General features: G+C 42.3%; 2 protein-coding genes across 11 annotated transcripts in view; one reads left to right on the top strand and one right to left on the bottom strand.

Moving 5' to 3' along the window:
• CDHR3 (cadherin related family member 3) overlaps nucleotides 1-9,583 on the bottom strand; it is a 69,181-nt gene extending 59,598 nt beyond the window's left edge. The window contains exon 1 of the mRNA XM_079931854.1: nucleotides 9,315-9,583. Within this exon, the coding sequence (XP_079787980.1) occupies nucleotides 9,315-9,360 (46 nt within the window). The 5' untranslated portion in view covers nucleotides 9,361-9,583. The remainder of the gene's footprint in view (nucleotides 1-9,314) is intronic.
• ATXN7L1 (ataxin 7 like 1) overlaps nucleotides 1-20,315 on the top strand; it is a 402,335-nt gene that overhangs the window by 72,142 nt on the left and 309,878 nt on the right. For 9 of the 10 annotated variants that reach the window (XM_079931849.1, XM_079931850.1, XM_079931852.1 and 6 more), the window contains 3 exons: nucleotides 5,427-5,690; nucleotides 5,795-5,903; nucleotides 12,161-12,312. The gene's annotated coding sequence lies outside the window, so the exon portion shown is untranslated. The remainder of the gene's footprint in view (nucleotides 1-5,426; nucleotides 5,691-5,794; nucleotides 5,904-12,160; nucleotides 12,313-20,315) is intronic. The other variant, XM_079931845.1, reaches the window with a different exon arrangement.

Genomic DNA, 20,315 nt, shown 5'->3' on the forward strand with positions numbered 1-20,315 from the left:
AAGAGAATTCAGCACCACCAAACCAGCTTTACAACAAGTGCTAAAGGAACTTCTCTAGGCAAGAAACACAAGAGAAGGAAAAGACCTAAAATAACAAACCCAAAACAATTAAGAAAATGGGAATAGGAACATACATATCGATAACTACCTTAAATGTAAATGGATTAAATGCTCCAACCAAAAGACATAGACGGGCTGAATGGTTACAAAAACAAGACCCGTATATATGCTGTCTACAAGAGACCCACTGCAGACCTAGGGACACCTACAGACTGAAAGTGAGGGGATGGAATAAGATATTCCATGCAAATGGAAATCAAAAGAAAGCTGGAGTAGCAATTCTCATATCAGACAAAATAGACTTTAAAATAAAGACAATTACAAGAGACAAAGAAAGACATTACATAATGATCAAGGGATCAATCCAAGAAGAAGATATAACAATTGTAAGTATTCATGCACCCAACATAGGAGCACCTCAATACATAAGGCAAATGCTAACAACCATAAAAGAGGAAGTCGACAGTAACACAATCATAGTAGGGGACTTTAACACCCCACTTTCACCAATGGACAGATCATCCAAAATGAAAATAAATAAGGAAACACAAGCTTTAAATGATACATTAAACAGGATGGACTTAATTGACATTTATAGGACATTCCATCCACAAACAACAGAATACACTTTCTTCTCCAGTGTTCATGGAACATTCTCCAGGATAGATCATATCTTAGGTCACAAATCAAGCCTTGGTAAATTTAAGAAAATTGAAATCATATCAAGTATCTTTTCCAACCACAATGCTATGAGACTAGATATCAGTTACAGGAAAAAATCTGTAAAAAATACAAACACATGGAGGCTAAATAATACACTACTAAATAACCAAGAGATCACTGAAGAAATCAGAGAGGAAATCAAAATATACCTAGAAACAAATGACAATGAAAACACGGCAACCCAAAACCTATGGGATGCAGCAAAAGCAGTTCTAAGAGGAAAGTTTATAGCAATGCAATCATACCTCAAGAAAAAAGAGACATCTCAAATAAACAACCTAACCTTACACCTAAAGCAATTAGCGAAAGAAGAACAATAAAAACCCCAAAGTTAGCAGAAGGAAAGACGTCATAAAGATCAGATCAGATATAAATGAAAAAGAAATGAAGGAAACAATAACAAAGATCAATAAAACTCAAAGCTGGTTCTTTCAGAAGATAAGCAAAATGATAAACCATTAGCCAGACTCATCAAGAAAAAGAGGGAGAAGACTCAAATCAATAGAATTAGAAATGAAAAAGGAGAGGTAACAACTGACACTGCAGAAATACAAAGGGTCATGAGAGATTACTACAAGCAACTCTATGCCAATAAAATGGACAACCTGGAAGAAATGGACAAATTCTTAGAAAGGTACAACCTTCCAAGTCTGAAACAGGAAGAAACAGAAAATGTAAACAGACCAATCACAAGCACTGAAATTGAAACTGTGATTAAAAATCTTCCAACAAACAAAAGCCCACGACCAGATGGCTTCACAGACGAAATCTATAAAACATTTAGAGAAGAGCTAACACCTATCCTTCTCAAACTCTTACAAATTATAGCAGAGGGAGGAACACTCCCAAGCTTATTCTATGAGGCCACCATCACGCTGATACCAAAACCAGACAAAGATGTCACAAAAAAAGAAAACTACAGGCCAATATCACTGATAAACATAGATGCAAACATCCTCAACAAAATACTAGCAAACAGAATCCAACAACACATTAAAAGGATCATACACCATGATCAAGTGGGGTTTATCCCAGGAATGCAAGGGTTTTTCAATATCTGGAAATCAATCAATGCGATATACCATATTAACAAATTGAAGGAGAAAAACCATATGATCGTCTCAATAGATGCAGAAGAAGATTCTGACAAAATTCAACACCCATTTATGATAAAAACTCTCCAGAAAGTGGGCATAGAGGGAACCTACCTCAACATAATAAAGGCCATATATGACAAACCCACAGCCAACATCATTCTCAATGGTGAAAATATGAAACCATTTCCACTAAAATCAGGAACAAGACAAGGTTGCCCACTCTCATCACTATTATTCAACGTAGTTTTGGAAGTTTTAGCCACAGCAATCAGAGAAGAAAAAGAACTAAAAGGAATCCAAATTGGAAAGAAGAAATGAAAGTGTCACTGTTTGCAGATGACATGATACTATACATAGAGAATCCTAAAGATGCTACCAGGAAACTACTAGAGCTGATCAATGAATTTGGTAAAGTTGCAGGATACAAAATTAATGCACAGAAATCTCTTGCATTCCTGTACACTAATAATGAAAAAATCTGAAAGAGAAATTAAGGAAACACTCCCATTTACCACTGCAACAAAAAGAATAAAATACCTAGGGTTAAACCTACCTAAGGAGACAAAAGACCTGTATGCAGAAAACTATAAGACACTGATGAAAGAAATTAAAGATGATACCAACAGATGGAGAGATATACCATGTTCTTGGATGGGAAGAATCAACATTGTGAAAATGACTATACTACCCAAAGCAATCTACAGATTCAATACAATCCCTGTCAAACTACCAATGGCATTTTTCACAGAGCTAGAGCAAAAAATTTCACAATTTGTATGGAAACACAAAAGACCCCGAATAGCCAAAGCAATCTTGAGATCGAAAAATGGAGCTGTAAGAATCAGGCTCCTGGACTTCAGACTATACTACAAAGCTACAGTAATAAAGACAGTATGATACTGGCACAGAAACAGAAATATAGATCCATGGAACAGATTAGAAAGCCCAGAGATAAGCCCATGCACATATGGTCACCTTATCTTTGCTAAAGGAGGCAAGAATATACACTGGAGAAAAGACAGCCTCTGCAATAAGTGGTGCTGGGAAAACTGGACAGCTACATGTAAAAGAATGAAATTAGAACACTCCCTAACACCATACACAAAAATAAACTCAAAATGGATTAAAAACCTAAATGTAAGGCCAGACACTATCAAACTCTTAGAGGAAAACATAGGCAGAACACTCTATGACATAAATCACAGCAAGATCCTTTTCGACCCACCTCCTAGAGTAATGGAAATAAAATCAAAAATAAACAAATGGGACCTAATGAAGCATAAAATCTTTTGCACAGCAAAGGAAATCATAAACAAGATGAAAAGACAACCCTCAGAATGGGATGAAATATTTGTAAACGAAGCAACTGACAAAGGATTAATCTCCAAAATACACAAGCAGCTCAGGCAGCTCAATATCAAAAAAACAAACAACCCAATCCAGAAATGGGCAGAAGACCTAAATAGATATTTCTCCAAAGAAGATATACAGATTGCCAACAAACACATGAAAGAATGCTCAACATCACTAATCATTAGAGAAATGCAAATCAAAACTACAGTGAGGTATCACCTCACACCTGTCAGAATGGCCATCATCAAAAAATCTACAAACAATAAATGCTGGAGAGGGTGTGGTGAAAAGGGAGCCCTCTTGCCCTGTTGGTGGGAATGTAAATTGATACAGCCACTATAGAGAACAGTATGGAGGTTCCTTAGAAAACTAAAAATAGAACTACCATGTGACCCAGCATTCCCACTACTGGGCATATACCCTGAGAAAACCGTAATTCAAGAAGAGTCATGTACCACGATGTTCATTGCAGCTCTATTTACAATAGCCAGGACATAGAAACAGCCTAAGTGTCCATTCACAGATGAATGGATAAAGAAGATGTGGCACATATATATAATGGACTATTACTCAGCCATAAAAAGAAACAAAATTGAGTTATTTGTAGTGAGATGGATGGACCTAGATTCTGTCATACAGCGTGAAGGAAGTCAGAAAGAGAAAAACAAATACTGTATGCTAACACATATATATGGAATCTAAAAGAAAAAAAAAGGTTCTGAAGAACCTAGGGGCAAGACAGGAATAAAGATGCAGATGTAGAGAATGGACTTGACATGGGGAGGGGGAAGTGTAAGCTGGGACGAAGTGAGAGAGTGGCATGGACATATATACACTACCAAATGTAAAATAGATAGCTAGTGGGAAGCAGCCGCATAGCACAGGGAGATCAGCTTGGTGCTTTGTGACCACCTAGAGGGGTGGGATAGGGAGGGTTAGAGGGAGATGCAAGAGGGGGATATATGTGTACGTATAGCTGATTCACTTTGTTATACAGCAGAAACTAACACCATTGTAAAGCAGTTATACTCCAGTAAAGACTTTAAACTTTTTTTTCTTTTCTTTTTTTTTTTTTTTTAAGGTATGTGCCCAAAGGCACCCACCTAATCGGTGGCAGAGGGAAGGTTGGGAGCCAGGGGCCCACTCTCCCTAAGACATCATGCACTTTCCTTTTGAGACTGGTGTTCCAAATTTTCTCTGGTGGTCTGAGTGCTTGAGAGCAAGAAAGAGGCTTTAATGGAATTTGACTTACACATGCATCTTAATTAAGAAGCAAATTATACTTGCTTGACGGGTACACTTTGAAAAAGAAAAAGCACAAAAAAAGGTTTATTATCAGTCACTGAGCCCCCTGAAACATCTAGCTTGTGGTTGAGAGCTGGCTGGATGATGGGCTCGCTTGTTTCCAAATGAGCAAAACCACTGCCTTGCCAGAAAGGAACCAAGGAGGCCCCCTCCCTGGAGCACGTGTGGGGATAATGAAGGCCTCCGCAGCCTCAGTTCCAGGGGAGGAAGCTGACCATGTGGATCTCGGACACCAAAGTTGATGACGTGGTCCAGGAAGTGTGGGGCAATGCCATCTTCTCCCTCCGGGGATGCAGCAGCTCTTACTTACAGCTCTGCTTTTGGTACACAGGGCAGGTCTCATCTGAGGTGATAAATACCTCTTCATTCTCTCTATTAACCAATCCAAATGGTAGTGAAAGAAGTCAGAGGAGTGTTGTGAAAAGAGAAAGGGATTTGGAATCAGAGCTGCTTTGTGCCTTGCTGCTACTTGACTATGTGACCTTAGGCTGATCCCTTAACTTCTGTTGGGCCCTCTGTCAACTCTATCTCTCAGGGCTGTGTTGCTACACTGACAGTAGCCATTAAACACTTCTAATTGTTCAATTGTTCAAGAAGACACACAGGACCCAAATGAGAATGCTTCCACATCTATAGTTGATTACAGAAAAAGGATACAGTATAGCAACAACATTAAAGTAAGGATGTGCATCCCAGCCGAACACTGCCTCGTAGCAAGAGGACGGGAGAGGCCCGGTGCCAGCTCCTGCTGTCCTCTTGTCCCTAAGAGCCAGAGCAAAGTGCACTTGCTCAGATCAGGAACCACCAACATAGTCACTGATACCCTGGAAACAGTGAGCCCAAGTTAGAGTCTCTGCTGGAACTGTTTCTATTTTGATGCTTATGTAGGTACCATCCTGTTACATAACCAGCGCCAAGAGCAGAGCCCTCTGAGGAGCTCACCGAGGCCAGGTACCAATCATCAGTCTCACCGTCATCAGTAACAATGCTTCCAGGCCGCTGCAAACTGTCCCCAAACTCCCGGAAGCCGTGGTTACAAAGCAGTGCTATTAATCAGCAGACTTCCTGCCTCGATCGGGAGTCAGCTCTGTGCAGGAACTTTACCAAAGCCACTCAGACTAACTGCAGCGCTACTGGAATTCACTGTCACAGGTACTGTATAAGAAAATGCATACACTCAACATACTAGAAAACATTATACAGTGTTGTTTCACTATATGCAATGTCTTCCTATCCTATGTCTTTCATTTCCACAGTGTATGCCTTCCTGGATGGGATGCTCACCCACCCACTTTGGGGGGCTGATTCTTTACCCCGCAAAGGCTAATAGAAGAGAGCCCTTAGTAGGACACAGAAGAAAGGATGGTGAGTCTTGTAATGATTCTGTGAAATCTGCACTTACACCTACAGTGTAAATGGCACTAGGTCATCATTAGCGAGAGAGGGGGTTGTTTGTCTTGCCACGTCACTCTGGTGCTGGCCTGAGGGGGGCTGGCTTCTCGCAAACCTCCTGCAGCTCCTTGGAGGTGGAAAAGCAGGCAGACTCCAGGAAGTGAGTGTTTCAGCTGGAGGTGAGGGGGAGACAACTGGGTTGCCATGGAAAAGGAAGAGGGAGGGAGGACTGAGAGGAGGGATGGCCTTTTGCTTCTCTGAGGTTGTCTGAATAGGAAAGTGACATGAGAGAAAAAGTAGAAACTTTTTATAATGTTCTTTGGATCCCATACAAAGGATTAATCACCCACAGAAAGACTTTCTGGAAATGGACTATACCTTCCTGCCTTTTCAAATTAATAAGAGCATTCAGGAGGGGTTGCACCTGCTTCCTCAGCAGCAAAATACACTGAGCCTGGGGCCTCTTTTGATTCCTGACACCACCTAGCAGGGGTCTAGGTCCAGATGGCAGACTTGGGGATTGTCCTAGAGAGACCAAGATGGCCTCACACCTGGTGCTCCGTGGACAAAACTCAGGTCAGTGGGCCTGGTAACTTTTTCATGTTCCTGCGGGTCTTCCAGCTACCAAGGAGCCCTTCTTCCATTAAACACACTGGTACTTTTCATTTCCCTGAGACTCAGACAAAAGCTAGTTCCCTGGAGACTTTCTCAAAGTGGAGACAACTTCAGTGTGCAGTGGATTTAAATACACCAAGGGGCCTTTGCTAAGTCCTCTATCTCCCACGAATGACACATGGTCCTTTGGTACGGATGGAGCCAGAGATTGTTTCATCTCAACTCTTTCCCCTGCTACAGTTGGGAGTCTTGTGTAGTTTATGTTCTTTTAGGGCCTTCCTTTCTAAGTTGTCACTGGAATGGGACACTTTAGCATCCCAAAGAGAAAATGTTTTCTTTCCCTCATCTTAATAGGAGGTGAAAAAGACAGAAGCCAATCTCAATTCCAATATTAAGTAGGCAGATGATCTAAATTTCTGCATTTAGGGGATATCAGTAAATGTGGGGGAAAAAACAGGTCCCCAAAGGGATAATGATCAACAAAAACAACATTTATTAGCTACGCTATATGTGTTGGCACTCAGGGACCACAGAGCAAGAAGAAATGTGAAACCTCTTATTGTAGCGCTGACGTTCCACTTGAGGAGACAGGGCAGACACATAACGGATGAATTATAGTATAACTCCTGCTGCCTTTCACTGAGCACTTACTCTGTGTTAGGCTCTGTACTAAACCCTTAAAATGCATTCCATGTGCAGACGAAAGGAGCTCCAGGGTGCAGCAGGGAGAGTGTGCACCAAGAGGTAGGGCAATCTGGGAAGGCTCCATGGAGGAGCTTGGGCCTGATTGGGCCTTGGAGGATGCATAGGAGTTAGACCAAATGAGAGGAAAAAGGATACTGGAGAATGTTACTTTGTTTGAGATTATTTTGGTGATGCGTGTTTCCAGTTCCCCAAAGGCAGGGACTGGTGTGGCTGTTCCCCTCCCCCAATCCTCTGTGACCCTGATGTTTCTGAGATCAAGGGTAAGGATCAGGTTCTCAGACTCACCTAAGAAGGTGAGAGAGAAACAGTCTGCATCACAGTAGACCTTCCAAAAAGTAGGATTTGACCTATGGAAGCAAAAGTGCAGTACAGTGCATGGTCTTTTGGAGAGGGAGGGATTGGAGTGTGGTTTTTATAAAGAATCTCAAGTATTTCTTGCAAACTTTTGTGATCTGTTCCTTTCACACATCTGATGAGAAGGTTCCAAATGATAATGTTTCAGTATAAGATGCTGGATTCTTCCTAACCTCACTCTTCCCCCAATGACAATAAATGTCACCTCTTAACTCAAATGATTATGACCCTAAAAGCCTATATTTCTGGGAAAATCTCCAATGTTTACTTCAAGTGAGAGTCTGAGAAGCTCAAGGCCCAGCTTCACACTCACAGTTCCTCCTGCCCTCTAAAAGCCCAAGGTTAAAGACATTTCAATATTATTAGGAAACCGTGATTTATTTATGTTATCAACAGATCAAAGAGGAAAATCAAGTGGTCCTTTCTATAGATCTTGAAAAAACATCTGATTTAAAAATCCATTTTGACTTACAAGCAAATAGCCTAAGTAAGAATAAAAGCTATCTCCTTAACATATAAAACATACCCAAAGCTATTTCATACCAAAAGCTAACATCATGCTTCATGGAGAACAAGACAAGAGTATACACTCATCGTTATTGAACAGCAATCTGAAGATACAAGCCCAGTAGTTGGATAAGAGAAAGAAATAAGAGATTAAAAAAAACAAACAAACAAGGAAAAGAACAAATATTTATCATCTTCAAACCTGGAAAATGCATGAGAATCAACTGAAACATCATTACAAATAATAAGATAATTCATCAAAAAACTTCCATACATTATATAACAATCAACTGAAAGATAAGAGGGAAGAGAAAATTCCATTTACAACTGCTAAAAAGAAAAGGAACTAGAAATAAACAATCAGAATGTGCAAGATCTATATGAAAGAAAAAACCTCAAAATACTCCTGAGAAAACAAATGAAGACTTGAACAAGTTTCTAGAGCCCTGTTCTTGGATAGGAAGACTCAATGTCGTACATAATAATCACTAACATTTACTAAGCATTTACTAGGTACCAGACACTCCTCTAAGCATTTTTTACTATATAACTCATCAAAGATGTAAATTATCCCTAAATTAATCTGCAAATTTAACATGATTGAATTCCATACATAATGCATATACTACCTATTCAAAAATAAGATTTAATTTAAAAGGCTCAATTTAAGTAATCCAAGCTAACAACACTGCAAAATCATCCAAGATTCTTGAAGCTCTTGAGTTAGGAAGAGGGAGTGCCAGAAGCACGAGGTGAATCTTTGGCTTCTATCAGAAATTTTCTTTGCTCAAGACTTGAGACACTAGCCCCTCAGTACCTCGGCTTTCCCATAGGGTGATTTGCAACCTCAGTTTGCCCCCAGAAGGCTCCAGAGTAAGGCCAGAATCTCCACAAAGACTGGCTGACATGCATAAAAAGCCCTACTAGGAAAATTCTTTTCCCAATTTTAGGTGTTGAAAGGACCACACAGGCCAGTTAGCACAAGAGGGGAAGTGAAGTCTGTATGAACATTGATTAGATGGTGGCTTTTTGGGTACCCTCTTCTCCAGATACACCATCCCAGCCTCTCAGGGCTCCCTGATGCTGAGAAGCCCACACTTGAACAAAGCCTCCCAGAGGCAATTTCCTCTTTGGGGACTTTATTACACAATGATATCAAGCAAACTGAATGGGCCAAGACAGGTGGCAAAACAGAGTTCCTACCTGACAGGGCGCCCAGGAGAAGCAGGAAGAGGATGGCCTCCTGCATCTTTAGTTCACTTCTGTGCACCCTTCCAGCGTGTTATCCAGGACCTGAAACCCGCCTTACACCCAGAGTCTATTCCAGGTGCCACTCACCTTCCCCTCCTGGTTTTGTTACCATGCGAGAAATCAAACAGAGGCTTTAGTGTCACTAAGGGAGACTCCAAACACCACAGGACTGTTTGTTCTTTGATTCCCCCCTTCTGTGACCGCATGGTACCAAGAGGCCAGCCAACCAGCCCTGGTCAGCTAGGAGTCCATCTTAAAAGTCCACACCCGGGCTTCCCTGGTGGCGCAGTGGTTGAGAGTCCGCCTGCCGATGCAGGGGACACGGGTTCGTGCCCCGGTCCGGGAAGATCCCACGTGCCGCGGAGCGGCTGGGCCCGTGAGCCATGGCCGCTGAGCCTGCGCGTCCGGAGCCTGTGCTCCGCAACGGGAGAGGCCACAACAGTGAGAGGCCCGCGTACCGCAAAAAAAAAAAAAAAAAAAAGTCCACACCCACCATGCATCTGTACAGAGAGCCCCAGAATAAAAGTCAAAAGAGCAAAGAAAGAGTGGATGGTAAAAGCTGGACATAAACAGAGTCATCCATGATGGGCTCCCTGTTACCAGGCACGTTGTCATTCTCGGAAACAGGGGTAGGCGAGTAGGAATTTTTCTGCTCTCCTGAATTGATGAGTCAGACTCAGAGTTGGAGACTAAAGCACTCATTCCAAAGAGAGGAGCCAAAAAATAAAAATAAATAAAAATAAAATAAAGAGAGGAACCAAGGGCCAGACCCCTCCTCAAGGCAGATCTGCAACTGTAGACACTGCCCTTTGACTCCATCCACCGCCCCTCCAGCCCTCAAAGATGTCAGTGGAGGAAGATTTTGGAGGAAGCTTCTGCCCACTGCAGGGTGATGTGGCCTATTCCCTTGGGGCCAGGTGTTGCCCTGTGCAGTGCTTTCATGCCTCATGCAGCCCTGTGCCAGGCTACAAGACCCGGTGAGTGAACCACAGCTCGAGTCCAGCCTCCACCCAGACAAGGAGCGGTGGCCGTGCAGAGGGAAGGTGGTGGTGGAGCAGCCCCTGCCCTCAACATGGTGCAGGAGGAAGACAGTGGACAGAGTGGAAGGAAGCAGGACTTGGACCCTCTCTCCTGCTCCTTTCACTCGAGAACTGCCTGCTGGGAGAGGGGTGCCCAGCAGCCCAAGGCTGGTGGCAGGGGATGGATGGGGGCATTGTTCCTCCCCACCAGGGACATGAGCCGTGGGGAGACCCCCAGATGCTCTGAAGAGCACGTGTGCCCCACTAGTGAACCAGCATTTGGATACACAGAGGTCACTCCTGGCTAGTTAGTCTGTATGAACCCAGAGAGCTACCACAACCAATGGAGGGAGACAGCAAGGAGGGCCAGCTAGGGAGCCACGCTCATCCCCTTTCCTCTCCCTCCTTCCCACCTTCCCCCCCAGGGCAAGGGAGCCGGACCACACCCCACGCCCAGGCGCCAAGGGTGCAGCAGGGGAGAGGCTGGAAATGAGAACTGAGTTTGAGATGGAAGCTGTGACTATCAAGGACGATGACTAACTGCAAGTGACCAGGAAGCAAGCTATTAAGAAACAAGAAAGGGAGATGTAAAACGATGAGGCAGATTAAAAACGATGACTGGAGGAAAAATAAAACGATTTCTGTTTATATGCCCCTGGATTGAAACTGCTAAATAAACCGGTTACAGCCCCTTCTGGGCACAAGGAAATTAAGGCTCGGAGAGGATGGGTAACTTGCCCATCATGTCCAAATCCTCATCAAGCCCCTTCTAGCCTCCACAGTGCCCCATGTAGCTTCTTTTTCCAGTTTGGCTGCCACCTCTCTGACTTAGGTCCTGGCCTCTGACCTGGACTGTCTCTGTAGCATCCGATGCATCCTACAGGCAACTGTCAGGTTAATTTCCCAAAAGGACAATTTTGGTCACTCATTTTTCCCTTAGGAAAAGTTGACTTTTCCTGTGTAAAACAGGAGTTAAGGGAGTTCCCTGGTGGCCTAGTGGTTAGGATTCCAGGCTTTCATCGCCACAGCCCAGGTTCAATCCTGGGTTGGGGAACTGAGATCCCACAAGCTGTGCGGTACGACCAAAACAAAAACAAAAACAGGAGTTAAGATTCAAAATGTCAGTCTGTATGTTTCTCTCTAAAATAGGTAAATGGCAAAAAAAAAAAAAGTTTTTTCTGTGTGACCTTAGGCAAATTATTTACCCTTTCAGAATCTCAGTTCCACTTCTATAAATCAGGGAGAATAATACCTGTGATGCAGTATTATTGCAAGCAGTCCATGAGCTAATGAAGGAAAAGAAACTGGCCCATAGTATATGCTATATTTTTCCTAATAGGACTGTAGTAAAGGCTGCAACATAGTAGGTAGTCAATAAACATGGACTGAAGAAAAAGATGAATAAACAGTTGCTAAGTTACCAATTCTCACCTCTCAGTTTTTCCTATCATATTAGTTACTGTAAGTAATCCATTTCATTATGCATAATTAAAGCTGAAGTGATGGCTTAGATTAAGTTATGGAAGACGTCAGAATAATTAAGGCTTTGAATTAAAGAAACTCACGTCTGTTTAATTTTCAGCTTGACTGCACAACGTTCTTCATGTTGCCCTGTTTCTACCATAAGGGGAATCTCCCCGTCCTTCCCCTCCCTGATCCAGGGATCTTAAGGGTTAGATTTTGGAATTTGTTGTGGGTTTTTTCTCCTGTGATTACAGTGTCTGTTTCCAGCCCTGAGGTTGTTTCTGCCATTATGATGTTCTGTTGTCCGTTTGTCAGCTCAGATCTCCTTCTGAAAGCCTGTGGTCCTGGCACCAAGGACCCAACTGGGCCAGAATCACACAGAGCCTGAAAGGGACCAGGATGCCCCTTGCTGTCTTGTTCCTGACCTCTGAGATGCTGAATCCTGGTTCCACCTAGGTCTCAGCCAGGTGAGATGGATCAGGTAGCTGGAGGGCAGGGCCAGAATCTTTGCGGCAGGCACCCCTCCAGCTTCACATGAAAGACCCGGGGAGTCTTCTCCCACATCAGCAATGGTTCAGGCCCTTAAAGTATTTAAAGGGACTTTCCTGGCATCCAGCTACTGCAAGTGTCTAATTTGCTAGCAAAGGAATCATGTTCTGAAGCTGTGTTAAGTTGGACCTTGGAACACGCTTAGCTACGGATGGACTGCTTGCAGCCTACAAACGCTTACGTTATCGATAATGTACTTGAAACACGACAGACTTAAGATGAGAAGAAGAAGCATTGCTGTGAATGTTCCAGAGTCCAGCTCCTTCAGCAGGTCCGCGGGCAGTGAGGGGAGAGCCAACAAACCCAGCCATCTTTATATCTGTGGGGAAGCTCTGTCCATGGTCCCTGTTCATCCAGTACTGGAACCATGGGCTTCTAGGATCCAAACCCTAGGATGGGACACCCAGGTCGCACCACTCAAGCACCTGTACATTGCAGGCCCGCCTTGGGCAGAAAGCACTCAGGGCCCGGCTCACGCTCCCAGCGGCAGCGGCCATGCTGATGGCATGAAGCTTCTTGCAGCTCTCTACAGTGGCTCCCCTGTGGGCCACTGGACCAGCACGCACATGGCTTTAGCACCCCACTCCCATGGTTCTCCCACGTATTTGTCTCCAGCCAGTCTTGGCAAGCCTTTCCAGGCCAGAGAAGCTCATATTCATTGCATCCTGGTTGCTTCACGTGTAACACTGAGCAAAATATTGCAAACTTACTAAATTTACTTTCCACTCCCTTGCCCTGTGCCACTCTCTCCCCCACCCAGAACACCCAACCAGTGAGAGACCCTCTGCTCTTTCAGAGAAGGAAATAAAGTTCCACAGCCTTCCTCCCTTCCGGAACCTCAGGAATACTCACTCCCTGACTGGTCCTGAACATCCCCGGATGGGGTCCTCTGAAGCCAAGGCCCTGTAGGAGAGGAAAAATAATTTCCCTCTGTCCTTCTAAGTCCTTAGCTGAGACCCCTGTAATAAAAGACAGATTAACAAGAGAAGTTTTAACATGTATACTTCATGGATACAGGGGAGATAGCCAGGGGAAAGTGAGTGAATCCCACGGTGGCTTAGAATTCAGGTTTAAACACCATCTTAATAGGGGAAGGGGAAGGGGGATGTACATGATCTTAGGGGAGAGAAAGTGATTTTTAGGAAAGATGAAAGGGCCCTTAGAAGAATAGAGAGGAGGTGTGATTGTTCGTGACAGAGTTTGTCTGGATGTGGTGTCCACCTCCAGGCAAAAAACAGTATCTCTTTTCTATTTGCATTTCCCTTCTCATGAGTAGAGTTGAGCATCTTTCCCCAATATTAAGGAATCAATACTGTTTCCTTTTCTGTGGCTTTTCTGTTCATTTCAACCATTTTTCTACTGGATTTTTGGTACATTTCTTGCTGGCTTGTGGGAAGTCTTGATATGTTAAGGAAATTAACACTTTGTCTGTAATAGGCATTGCAAATATTTTCCCAGCTTATCATTTTATTTTTGACTTTGTTTATAGGAATTTTGGCCATGTAAAAAATTTTTAATTCTTATATAGTCAAATTTATCATCTTGTATTCCATGGCTAAGTAGCACACAAAACCTTCTCTCTGAGATAATTTTTAAAATTTCATATTTTCTTCTAGTACTTTGCTATGGTCTGGATGTTTGTACCTCCTTAAAATTCATATGTTGACATCCCAATGTTATGGTATTAGGAGATGGCACCTTTGGGAGTTGATTAGGTCATGAAGATGGAGCTCCCATGGAAAACCCTTAGTGCCCTTATAAATGAGACACCACAGAGGCCCCAGAGAGCTAGCTCCCCTTCCACCGTGTGAAGATGCAATGGGAAAAGGGTTCTCACCTGACCATTGCTGACATCCTGATCTCAGACTTCCAGCCTTCAGAACTGTGAGAAATAAATTTCTGTTTTTTATAAGGCACCCAGTTTGTGGCATTTTGTTATAGCAGCCTGATTAGACTAAAACATACTTTTATGATTTTATTTCCAATGGGGGCCTCTGATTTCTTTGGAGACATTCCTTCAGGTATGAGGTAGGATCCAGTGGGAACTCTGCTTTCCAGCAGCTGTCTCAGAGTTCTCTTTAACCAGCTTAGCCAGAACCCTCCTGATCAGCTCCAAGATTGGGGACAGTGGAATAATGTTTTTTCTTCATCTCCAAATGGGTGGTTAAGCTTAGGATAGAATAATTAAGCCAAGAAAATGTGCCTCTAGCCTGTTCCCCACTGTACCTGGTAGAAAAGAGGGAGGGATTATCCCCCAGCCCAGAATAGGCCATTCAAGAACGAACTGGGACTTCCCCCTGCATGAAAGAATCAGGCCATGACTTGCTTTTCCTGGCCTCGTTCCCCACATTTGCATGGAGGCAGGCGACTGAATGTCCCGTGCCTGTCAGCTGTGTATATAGTAATCCCGTCCCACACAAAGCACTGGGCTGAATAGTTGGAGACTATGTCGTCAGTGTCACTAACTCCCTGTGGGCACCAAAAGTGAGTCTCATTCTTCAGGCTCAAGTACACAGTTCTACTGTCCCTGCCTTTGCCTAAGCATGAAGCTATGTCCTTATTACCCTTACCTGCCCAGAGACCAGAGAGCCTGATGACCTAATTTATACCCACAGCCCTCTAGTTAGCGATTCTGGCTATGAACTGCTTCTCAACAGCAGGAATGGCTGAAAATAACAAGTGTTGACATGGATATGGAGCAACCGGAGCGCTCATATACTGCTGGTGGGAATATAACATGGTACGCCCACTTTGGGGAACAGTTCAGCAGTTTCTTAAAAATAAACCTACTACCCAAATGTTCAACTGATGAACTGATCAATAAATGTGATGTACACATATGATGAAATACCATGCAGACATAAAAACACCAAGTGTGAACCCTAAGGTAAACTGTGGACTTTGGTGATAATGATGTATCAATGTAGGTTCATCAGCTATAATGAATGTACCATCGGGTGGGGGATGTCAGTAATGGGAGAGGCTATGCATGTGTGGTGTGTGTCGGGGTGGTATATGGGAGATCTCTATAGCTTCCTCTCAATTTTGCTCTGAACCTAAAACTGCTCTAAAAAAAAATGTCGAAAAGAAAAGAATTAAGATATCTGCTACAGGATATATGAACCAACGAAAACATTATGGTAAGTGAAATAAGCCATCACACAAAACCCACAAGTCATACAATTCCGTTCATATGAAAGTCCAAAACAGGGGAATCTTTAGTGATGGAAAGTAGACTAGTGGTTGGGGGTGTGGGAAATGACGTGGTGGAAGGATAATAGCTAAGAGGGCTTTTTTTCAGGTGATGAAAATGTTCTAGAATCCAGTGTGATGATGGCTGCACAGCTCTCTAAATGTACTAAAAACCATTGAATTGTACACTTTAAATGGGTGAGTTGTGTGGTATGTGAATTATATCTCCATAAAAATGGTAAAAAAAAAAAAAAGTAAACCTACTATAAAGCCATTCTACTTCTAAGTATTTACCCAAAAGAAATGAGAACCCATGTCCACATAAAGACTTGTCCACATAAATGTTCCTAGAGCTTAATTCACAGCAACCCCAAGCTAGAAACCACCCAGATGTTCATCAATTGGCAAATGGATAAAGACATTGTGGTGCCTCCATAAAATGGAATACTGCTCAGCCAAAAAAAAAGGAGGAGGAGAAGAAGGAAGAAGGAGAAAAGAACTACGGATACATTCAACAACATGGATGAATCTCAAAATCACGCTCAGCAAAAGAAGCCAGACACAAAAGAGCACATATTGTTTGACTCCATTTACATAAAATTCTAGAAAATGCAAGCCAATCTATAATGTCAAAAGGCAGATCCGTGGTTACCTAGGGATGGGGGTGGAGGGAGGGGTAAACTTCAGAGGGCCTGGGGTAATAGAAATGTTCTGCATCCTGATTGTGGTGGTTTCAGGGGCATATACAGTTGTCAAAATTCGTCAAGTTGTACACAGTCCATTTTTACATGAATATACCTAAATAAAAAATGTTAAAAGCCCATTGTAAACTGTAGGGCATAGGATGTTTATTTACTAGAAGTAGTAGGAATACCTGTGTACCTTTGGGAAAGTCAACTAATACATGTAAACTAACACATGTCCCATAATACATGTAAAATTAAGTGGTGGGATAGATCATTTCAAATGCTTTTCCAAAATTTCCTATCTGCCCTTTCTGTGAGTATTTATTGGATACCTACTATGTGTGAGGCACTGTGCTGGTCGTGGAGGTGCTTGAATGAAAAAGCTCTCGAGATGCTAACAAACTAGCTTAGTCTCTGATATAAGCTCCCAATGCAAATCTGTCCTGCTATGGAGGAGGAAAACAAAATATGCTTTGATAAGTATTATCCTCGTGTGTCTTTATCTATTTCAAACTTTCTATGTAAATTTTTAGGTATGATTCTTGATTGATAGGTTATACCTTGATTTTTAAAATTCAACCTAAAAGTCCCTTTCTTTTTAACAAATAATTACAGTTACATTTATTTTGGTTGACGAGATATTTAGTCTCATTTCTACTCTTATTTCTTTTTTTACTATTAACCAAACCTGTACTTCTTTCTCTTTTTCTAACACTCTTCTCTTTATTTTCCTTTATCTTCTCTCTATCAGCTTGGAAGATACACATTCCATTTCTACTGTTTTTGTAATATACATTTTTTAACATAAAACATAACTTTATATTTTTCAGAAAGATGTTAAGATCATTATTATTTTTATTTTCCTCCTCCCAAAACAGAGACCTTGGTTAGTTTTTAACTTCCATCTGAAACTCCTCCTCCCATTTTCTGTGTTTTCCACATTATTTACAATTAAGGTCCTTCTTGTTTGAAACATCAAAAAGGGTTGGATTTTTAACCATAAACATCGTCAATATTTATATTTACCAAGATGTTTTGCAGATTGCTTTGCCTATCTTTGCTTCTGGCATCTCAGTCCTTTTTTTCTAGATGCATTTTCCTTCTTATTTATATCCTTTAGTAGTTCTTTCAGTTACAGTCAGTGGGCAATAAGTACTTTGTAATAATACCTTTTACTTTACCTGCACTTGTAATTAATAGCTTAGCTGAGTATATAAGTCTACGTTGACAGCTCCTTTCTGTCCACTCCTTGAAGATATTTTCTCCCTGTATTCTTGCCATCTGTTCCTACTCGCGAGCAGTTTGTTGTCAGTCTGATGTGGTTTTTCGTTTTTGTTTTGAGAAATATGTCTTTCTTTCCGGTGCCTTTTAAGGTTTTCATTTTATCCTTCATGTCCTACGATTCCAACATTCGACTTTTGCTGTGAGACTACAAAATGAGCTGTTCTTCAAGGTCTGTTGTAACTTCCTCGTTTTGAAAACGTACAAGTTGATACCTGTTTCTAAAGCTCAAATGGTCTATTGCCAGGTGAGACACATATTCACTGAGTAGATGATGATATTATTATTAATTTTTGTTGTGTTACATTTTCAAAACCAGAGGCATAAATAGATTTGAAAGAAGTGCCCATAAACCATGACTCCTACTGAGGTGCGTCAGATAACCAGACTTACTGTATGTGAAATAAAACTTCAGAATGGTGAACAAAATTCACAAATAGCATATGAAAATCATTGTTATTATTGCATCATAATCATTTACAGGTATGCCTCATTTAAAAACTGACCTCCAAGGGAAAAAACTCTTAATTGTAAGCAAATAAATGATAGTATGAATCCTTGTAAGACAAAAAGTGAGAATTGTGTTGGTTTGGTGTGGTTTGGTTTGGTTTTGCTTAGCTTTGAGGACTTACTAGGGTTTTCTTTCTTTTTGAAAAAAAAATTTAGTATACTCTCTGTGTAATCAAAATATTTCAATTAACAAATATTTAACTTGATATGCATATTTTCAGAAACATATTACCTCTTAATATGAGATTCTTTTGTGTGTGTGTGTGTGCATGCGTTTCTGTGGTGGGTAAACTCACATTAAAAATAAATTCCAATTCAAGCATTTGGGCTTTAAACAACCCTCTCTACTTTTGTGGGCCCTCTCTAACCTGCATTTCAAGATTCTACTGTATTAAAAACAAGAAAACTCTTTCTCCTCTGACCTCCTAAGAGATCATTAAGTTTTCTGGACATCCATTTGATTATATTCATGAGGTTCCCTCAAACAATTAGAAAATGTAAGAACTGTGTAAAACTATAGAATTTTAGAGCTTGAGAGGGCCATAAGGATCTTCTAGTTGAGTCCTGTGTGAGTTATACAAGCTTTGCATTTCCTAGATAAGAAAAAACTTTAGATGACTTGCCCTGGTTCCCAAAGCCAGTTAGTAGAGGTCCAGGAATGGATGCCAGGCCTCTGGATTCTCAGCCCTGCTATCTTTCTCCTACTCTACAAATGTGATAATAATAGTAGGAGGAGCACAGCAGCAGCAGGAAATATGTGAATGTTACTAATATGTGTGTGTTACTTCTTGGAAAGCACGTTCACATGCAGATAACGCCTTCTGTTCTGATGACTTTATGGACCACCACTTAGAACTTACCAGTCAAGCCTTTCAAGCTGCTGCCTTTGTCTCTCAACAGATAATGTGAGAATATAGATATCATGTCACAGACATCTGGCTGTGGAGGACTCATAGGCAAAGTGGCTGCTTAATAGATACAAACAAAAAAAAATTCGTGGATAAACAGTCCTGAGGAAGGGCCTGAGGCATGGGAATGGATGGTCAGTAGTCATCTGGACATGACCATCACTGCCGTCATAGACCTCCCCAGGGCACAACATAAGGGGTGACTTACCTAAGGTCCCCAGCCTTGGGGAGCTCTGATTCAGAAGATGGTGGTCAGGGAGAAACAGCAGATTCTGCCGACAGATGCCAAATGTGTATGTGTATGCACAAATCTGCACATGTATGAAGGTATGACCAGGAAAGGAGATTTTCCGTCTGATTCTCATTTAAACTGATACAGAAAATTTAATCTAGCTATTTTCAGATACAGTCAAATTCAGTGCCTTCCTAGCCAGTCTGTTTTATATATATATATATATATATATATAAATTTATTTATTATTTATTTTTTGGCTGCATTGGGTCTTTGTTGCTGCACGCGGCTTTATCTAGTTGCGGTGAGTGGGGGCTACTCTTGGTTGCGGTGCGCGGGCTTCTCATTGCGGTGGCTTCTCTTGTTGCGGAGCACGGGCTCTAGGTGGGTGGACTTCAGTAGTTGTGGCTCATGGGCTCTAGAGCACAGGCTCAGTAGTTGTGGAGCACGGGTTTAGTTGCTCTGAGGCATGTGGGATCTTCCCGGACCAGGGCTCAAACCCGTGCCCCTGCATCGGCAGGCGGATTCTTAACCACCAGGGAAGCCCCCAGTCTGGTTTTATAGCCGATTCACAATCAAGATTTTCTTCTCCCTCTTTCTCCTTATCCCTGAAGCTGACAGTAATGTCTGGCTGCTTTCACATTTGCCAACATGGTGTTGAGGGCTTGGGAAGGGGGTGGTGGCTAGACACCTACTTTTTGGTGCTCTGATGGCCTGCTGGTTCAGATGCACCCCATCCTGCCTAAACATTCCTCCCGGATCTCCCGCAGTCCTGACCATGGGCTGCACCCTTCTGATGTAGTGTCCCCTCGTTCTGGTCTCAAGGCCCCATGGGCCTGCTCTCTCTTGTGTCTCACTCAGGAGTCTTAGGTATTTTCTGATGGCCACCCACACCCCTTTAGGAATACAGGGAACTCAGGATAGCCTCTGGCCCTGTATGACATGCTGCCATTTCTACCCCATGGTTGATACACAACAATGGAGCAAGCTTACAGTTGCCCTGCACGTCATCCATCATACAGAGCACAGGTCCTTTCCATTCTCAGATCTCCAAACTTAGAAGGAATCCCTTGTGTATCTTCAACAGACACACCCACATCTGTGAGCTGGCT

This window comes from Stenella coeruleoalba (assembly GCF_951394435.1).
Source record: "Stenella coeruleoalba genome assembly, chromosome: 9".
NCBI classification, from domain to species: domain Eukaryota; kingdom Metazoa; phylum Chordata; class Mammalia; order Artiodactyla; family Delphinidae; genus Stenella; species Stenella coeruleoalba.